General features: G+C 42.8%; 1 protein-coding gene across 1 annotated transcript; it reads left to right on the forward strand.

Moving 5' to 3' along the window:
• Positions 1-1,164: 1,164 nt before the first annotated feature.
• Positions 1,165-7,645, forward strand: unm_hu7912 (un-named hu7912). Its single transcript, XM_008305921.1, has 2 exons — positions 1,165-1,312; positions 4,283-7,645. Exon 2 carries the CDS (start codon positions 4,335-4,337, stop codon positions 7,536-7,538), a length of 3,204 nt encoding a protein of 1,067 aa, XP_008304143.1. The 5' UTR covers positions 1,165-1,312; positions 4,283-4,334; the 3' UTR covers positions 7,539-7,645.
• Positions 7,646-7,673: the final 28 nt, after the last annotated feature.

A 7,673-nucleotide genomic window follows, 5' to 3' on the forward strand; every position in this document is an offset into this window, starting at 1 on the left:
TACTTATATTTATATTTTTGGGACATATTTTTCTACTCATGCTTAATGTATTTTTATTTCAAATGCTTAAATTTCTAGGACTTGAATGGGAGCAACAGTATGGTTATAGTATTGATTAGCTGTTTTGATAAACAGTCCACCAATTAGTCCGTTTGGATTAGCTGCTTAACAAAAATCTATTTTTATTAAGAAAAAATGGTAAAAAAAATTGCAGGACAAGTTCAAGGATTCATGGATTTTTGATTGTCACACTGAGACACGTTTCCACGTGACATGGCACGAAATTAGTACTCGGTTGTAAGCCAATAGAAATAAATAGAGAGAAATAAGGACAAATAAATAAAATAAAATAAAATAAAATAAAATAAAGGAGAGATCAGGGAAATTACAAGCACCATAAAAACAATATAAACTTTTTTTTTTTGCTTTTCTGTGTCATACATGATTGTCAAGATATGTCATTTTGGGCTCCTGGAAATGACAAACCTTATTCTCTCAATGTTCTTCCATTTTACAGAACAAGAAAATAAAAGGAGCATTATGCTAATCGGTTATAACAATTGTTGCCCTGCATGGCACATCTACTTCCACCACAGCTGAGTAACAGAATTTTAAAAAAAAAATACTAATAATTTCAGCATACTGGCACAAAACTGATTTTTTTTTCCTCATCACCATGTCTACTTCACGTCCAACAGTGTGGGAGGAACATTAGCAGCGATCAGTGTAGGAGAGGCCCAAATCCTGCAGCCTGCACTGTCTGTAAACTTTCTAAAAATGCACTTTTGTCAGATGTCGCTTGTGCTCGTTCCAGACATCACTGATCACAAAGCTGCAGGACGAACAGGACGACCAGCAGTTAGTCAGAGATCAACACACACACACACACACACACACACACACACACAGACCGCATTGCTGCTCCGAGGCTGAACACTCAGATACCCTCCCCTCCAGCCGCCCTCCCCCCCTCCTCACCCTCCTCACCCCCTCCTCCCTCATAAAAACACGCACAACCACGCCTCCAGAGGCACGCGCATAGGCGCAGGCTCGGACACACCTCCTCCTCCATCACACACACACACACACACACACTCTCTCTCTCAAACACACACACACTCACAAAGGCGAGTGTGAGAGCATCGCTGGGTGAAAGCAGACAACATGTAAAAAAGGCAGCATGAAGGACGAGCGCTGGGCTCCGGGAGGCTCACAGCAGGTGCGGCCGGAGTGAAGCTGCGCCTCGGCAAGGAAGGAGATCCAGGCTTCAACCATGTCCACCGCATCCGAGCAACTCCTCACTGGCGAGACGGTAAGGGCCTCTCCATTTCTCTCTCTCCCCCCCACCTCCCCTCAAAAAAAAAAAAAAAAAAATCCGAAATGTCCAAACTTAGCCGAACTCGTTCCTCCTTTTAGCAGCTCTCTCTCCCCTCGGCGGACTCTGTCCTGATTTGAACCCTGTTTCTTTCTTTCTAATGATGTCATCCCGGGGCTCAAAGGCATCAGGTCAGCCACAAAGAGATGCAGGGCCGATCATCGTGCCTGCCGCAGCACCAAAATAAAAAAAAAAAAAAAAGGAAAAAGGTGCCCAGGAGCGTTAGGAGAAGTATTTGGTAACGCTTCAAGGCTGGATCGGTGTGATAGGCCCGCGGGGAGGTTGCAGGCAAATCCGCATCACATTTGTTATTGTCTGAGAAAAAAAAAAACCTGCAAGGAGAGCTTCGAAGTTTAGTTATAAAATCCGCAGTTAAAAGCCTGCACGTAGAAGCAATTGAAAAAAAAAAGAAAAAAGTCTAGCACCAGAAAATACAGCGTTTGACATCGTTGTTGCATCCCTAGATTCACAGTCGCACCATAGATTTGCACATTATCAGTCGTTTTTGTTTGTTTTGTTTCCAGACTGAGATTTTGTAGCCCTCAGCGTGCAACTGGAGGAGCGTTTCATGGTTTCTTTGCTGTGTGCTGTAGCCATGGAGACAGTATGTGGCATGTGGTTTTCTACTTGTGCTCTAGTCCCTCTATTGAGAAGGAGCCTTAGACCATGGAGATGAGTAGAGGAAGGAAAACGTGCATTTGCTGTGTCAAGATGTCTCATCCTCTAATTCTAAAAAAAAAAAAAAGAACACCTAAAAACAAATTGGTTTTTGTGTGTTTATGCTTTGGTTCCAGATCAGTGTGATTTAAGTTTAAAAAAATGTTTAGGAAAAGCTGTGGTATGTAGAATATAATGTTGTGTGGTGGACTTTACCAACCTCACCTACATGATTAATTCATTTATTTTTTACATCTCATGTGACATTTATGTAGGCCTGCTTTAGCATTCCTCCAGAGACCTCTACTGTAACATCCACGGGGCTCTTTTTAACATGCAAACCCATTCATAATTCCTTATACAACATCATTTGATGAGGAGCAGACAGCTACTGTTCATATCCATTAATGTCTGAAAGCTCGGTCTCTGTTGGAGACAGATCGATTGTGGTAAACTACTCACTGGATGTTTTTACACTATATAATAAAATTAAGTCTCACCGAGGCTCTTGCTGTCCTGCTGACGTCTCACCTCATTCATTCGAACGTAGACGGCTAAGAAGAATAAAATTAGGATGGATTTAAGCATTCTTTCCCCACTTAGTGCCTTATCCCATTCCATTGTCATTTCTATACAGGATAGTCAGAACTGATTTCTCTTACAATGGAACAGATTGCACAGACGTTGTCTCAGATTGTATACTATAGGTTACTGATTGTATTTTCTAATACTGACATTTAGCCATTAAACTGGTCTCAGTGATGACAGAACAGCTGATAATAGTATGGTATGCAATTTGCATTGTCAAGGATGCCAGAGTTTTGCTCTTAAGCTAGCTTAAATCTTAATACAATCATTGAATTTAGCAAGCCAAGTTAATACCTATAATATTCAGCGGAAACACTCATACTGAATCCAGTAGTATTTAGGTTTATGTAATTTTACAAAGCCTAGGTACTGTATCAAACACTACATTTATGTGATTTGGTATTTATTCACAATCTTTTTACCTACTGATTTTCATTTATGTAAATCCTGAAACAGTAATTACAAAAAAACCCAATATGTATATTGCAACTTCAGCTGCTTCTTTATATTAAAAGCAACAAACTACCCACATCGGTGCCCGACGGTACCGTTCTGAAACTTAACTAAATGTAACGAGCCGAGGAGATCGGTGAATAACAGTGTACGTTTGTGTGTCGGTCCTTGTTGTGAGCAGACGTGAGATTTAGGTGTGCTGTAGAGACATGACAGGGAGATGGCTGGTCAGTCCGCTCTCATCACGATGAACAGATGGTAACTCAGGGTTGGCTTGTGGGTGAGTGCCAACAAGAAAGCCCATGTGTGTGTGTGACACATAAAAACCCATTGTTGAAACGTTTTGTCCATAATATGCTTCGGAGGCCTAAAAAAAAAAATACCCTGCATGTTCTTTAAGCAGGGATTGACAGAAGTTGTCCGTGTGTTATTTATTAGTGCTTTTTTTTTTTTTTAATAGCAGCAACTATGGAATTGGATGTGGTTACCTGATGTAATGTTTATCCCAAGACCTGCTACAGTAATATGATTTAATCACTTTAAAATTATGTTTAACACGCCATAATTCATAAATGTTATAGTTGAATCTAGCTGTTATATTATTGTTTAGAATTAATCTTTTCCAACATTAAGGCTTTCTGTAACCAGCAATGTGTTGTTTATGTTGTCATGTTTGCAAAGTTTTGCATTTTCTTTCTTCTAATTAGCAGTGCAAGATTATATGAATACTATGGCTGTTTTAAGCAAAAGATTTCTTGTCTAATTGAAAGTCAAGTCTTGTATGTTTTTGTAGTTTGATTATGTACAAACTGCTTTTCCTATATATACATTACCTGAAGCCCTTTAACAAAATGACTGACTGTTACGTTGCCCAGATACAATGCTGAGTTGTGGTTTTCGGCATGAAATCTTCGTTTAACTTGGTTAGTAAATGAGCAACTACGAGCTGTTAAATTTATACCCAGTCACCTTTACTAGTATCAAAACAAGACTGTTGTTGTTGTATAGTTTTGCTTGGATACATACGACATGAGAAACGTGTTCTAATCTTATTCTGTCTTAAAAAATATGAAGAAATTTGCTAGACAGATTTAGTATAAACTAAATCTGGCTTGTATGACTTACTGTTTGTGTGTTTTTGAGAGCTTTGAACCTATATATATTTAAAACTTCTTTAATTGTATTTGCTTTATTTCTTTCTTTCCACAGGCTGTGTTGATCTCGAATCACACTGAATGGGGAGCATTGAAGTTACTTTAAGATGACACGAACGCATCCCCCTGATATACTGGCATCGACTCTGTATCAGGACATTACTCTAAATCCCATCACCGACCACTCCATTTCTCTCCACTCCTCCCAGCAATGTGACTTGAAAATGATTGATAAATCAGAGATCATCAACAAAAGACACTGCCGTAGTTTTGACTTCATTGAGTCACTGGATGACCCGCAGACCTTCTCTTCCTCAATGGAGTACCCTTACAAGAGGTCTGAGCATCAAACATTAAATAAAGATCTAATGTGGAATGGACTAGATCAGCCGGGGCATCTTCGCTTTTCGTCTCCGGATCTGTTTAACACCAGGCAGTTCCAGCAGCACGCCACCCAAGACAATACCAACCATCTCTCTTGGTCAGATTCTAAAAAGAGATCAAGATCTAAAAGTGCTCCTAGAGTTAAGGCTACCCTCACTCCGGTGCCCATCTCAGTATCTCCTCCAGGGGCCAGGAAGGGGAGGGATGCACCTCAGGTTGCGCCAGACAACTCGAGGACTTCTGAATCACAACGAGAATCCTATTCCTCAAACAGGGCATTTTTGAATGAGGTGCATCCCATCAAACTGCAGCCTCATTCTCCCCTCTATGTTTCAGACTGCTTTGAGGAGGAGAAAACAGATAAGCCCGCCATAACCCCTCATGTTAGGTGCCGTGTTGACATTAAACCAGATGCTGCTGTACTGCAGCACACATCTAGACAGGTTCCCAATGTACGGACTGAGCATCTGTGGCAGAGATACTCTCAGGCCAGCAGCAGTAGAGGCTTGTATGTACCACGGCAGGTTGTCTCCTCACCAACGCCCACTCCAAGCGAATGCTACAGTGGAGACTTTAGACAAGGATACCACTACACCAGCATGTCTCCCATCTCTTACCAGCATCTAGACATGCACAGAATGCCATCACCAACAGCACCATATCTGAGTCAAGAACAAAGAGCTTACTCAAATCCTAACATACCGACCAAGTTTTTCTATACAGAGGATGCTGTTCGGTATCCAGTCCATCCCTATTCTCGAGCCTACTATCAGGATGATCGGTCCAGTCTCACCAGCCACGGCAGTACAGTGACGAGTCAGTACGATCCAAGGACTCGATGGGTACACACCCTTCCCGTCAGGTCGTATTACATGGACCAGTTTTCCAACAGAGAGCCATCACACTCTGTATATAACAGGCCTTACTCCACAAGTGAGGCAGGATCATACTTTTCTCAAGCTCCACTATCTAGAGCTTACTATGGAGAAGACAGCCGGTTTAATCCATACCATATGAGCAACTCAAGGTTGTTTTATTCCAAACCATTCTGCTCTCCTGAGGAGCAGTACTTTTCAACAAGGCCATATCATACAGAAGGTCGTCGACGCCCTCGAATGTCCCAGGCCTTTTCAGATGACTGGTATCGCTCAAGTATATCTGGTTACTCTAACCAGTCCTCTCAGCACACACCACCAAGGGTAAGGCCAGACCCCACTATACCCCCGTGGTTCACCAACAGTGAGACAAGTCGTCTAGGTGCAGAAGCCAAAAACCACTCCAAGTCTTGGGACAATATTCTGTATCCACGGCATGACAGAGAGCAATCAGTACCACGTGGACGGAGCTATGAGAACCTGTTTTACCAAACAAGACATGCTGCAGCCTCTGATGTTACATCTCAACCTGTCATACTTAACCTTTCAAGCTCACCAAGGCGCTACGCTGCCCTGTCTCTCTCTGAAACCTCTTTGGAGAGGGGCTCAAGCAGCTCGTGGAAGAATAGCAAGAGTGGGCACTGGTTTGTAACTCCTGAGATTACCATAACAGACAATGACATATGTGCAGGCAACAGCAGGCGACGTGAAGTCCACTCTGTCAGCTGGGATACGATGGACGGTGAAAAAACACCATCTCCGAGAGCAGTGCATCAGAAACAGCCATCCAACACAACAGACATTACCAAAGACAGAAAACACAACAACTTCTCTCTCCAGCAGAGTTTAGAGCAACTGGATGAACTCTTAGCAGATCTGGTGGTTGACTACAAACCACCAACTAGCAGAAAGTCAAGTGAAGACCTGCTAGATCAGCTAAAACAACTAATCACTGAAGATGATGACAAAGACAGAGGATCTTCTGGACTTGAAAACTTAGGAGGCCTGAATACACAGCTCCCATCCTCTAAATCAAGCCCTGACACAATCAAAGACCCCGATAGTGGGTGCGATGCTTTACAAAGGAGCGCAGAGGAATGCTCTCCAGACCACAGCACAGATGAAGATGACACTATGGTGTGTGCGAACAAGAAGTGCAATCGGATTGAGAATATGTTCAATGCCTGCTTGTACTTCAAATCGTGTCACAGTTGCTACACGTTTTACTGCTCGCGAAACTGTCGCAGGGATGACTGGGAGACCCATAAAGAGACATGCCTGTATGGACGTGTCAGCAGTGTGTGTCGGCACACTCTTAAGTTTTGCAGAGAGAATACAGAGATCCACAAAGCCTTCTCGCGCGTTGCTAAAGCTGGTTACCTCTCCAGAGGGAGAGGGGTTCTCTTTCTGGGTTTTGCTAATCCAGAGACGGCTGACAACTTCCTGCAAGTTGGGCTCGAGAGCCTCCTCATGTCACCTACATACTTGTCCCTCAGAGAGCTGGATGGGTTCAAAGACAACCTAGGTGAATACTGCAAGGAACTGCAGCAGGCAGGTAACGAGTACGACCCCAATGAATGTTTCCTTCTGAATGTATCCATAGCTGTTGGTGAACTAGTGCCTAACAGACCTTCACCAAGGGTCCAAGCACCAACAGTTCGAAAATATGCAAAGGTGTCCTTGGCCTCCTCAAGCCCCGACAAAAAGGTACTCAAGAAGGAGAGTGAAATGGAAACCCTCATCCTCACTCCGCCTCCAGGCACACCAGACATTGACAAGGAGGGGGAGGAGGGACGAAAAGCCAGAGAGGTGTGCTTTGTCAATATCCAGCGTGAGCTCAGGACCAGAGGAGTCTTTCTTCGTCACGAGTACCCCAACATCTATAATCAGTTGTGTGAGTTTGTGGAGAGCAACAAAAGGTTCACCCCTACTACTATTTATCCCATAGATAAGAGAACAGGGAAACAGTTTATGTGCATGATCATGGCTGCATCCGAGCCGAGAACACTAGACTGGGTGGGTACCCCTCATCTCTTGGATGATATTATATAGTATAGCACTAAATAGTAACGATAATGATGTCAGCTACAGTAAATGTATATATTGTAAATACATGGTGTGATTTAGCAAATTGAACATTGATATGGAAATATGTGTCTATGTATGTGACCAATCTCTTTCTCTCTG

The sequence above is a fragment of the Stegastes partitus genome, unplaced genomic scaffold (genome assembly GCF_000690725.1).
Source record: "Stegastes partitus isolate 25-593 unplaced genomic scaffold, Stegastes_partitus-1.0.2 Scaffold44, whole genome shotgun sequence".
Lineage (NCBI taxonomy): Eukaryota > Metazoa > Chordata > Actinopteri > Pomacentridae > Stegastes > Stegastes partitus.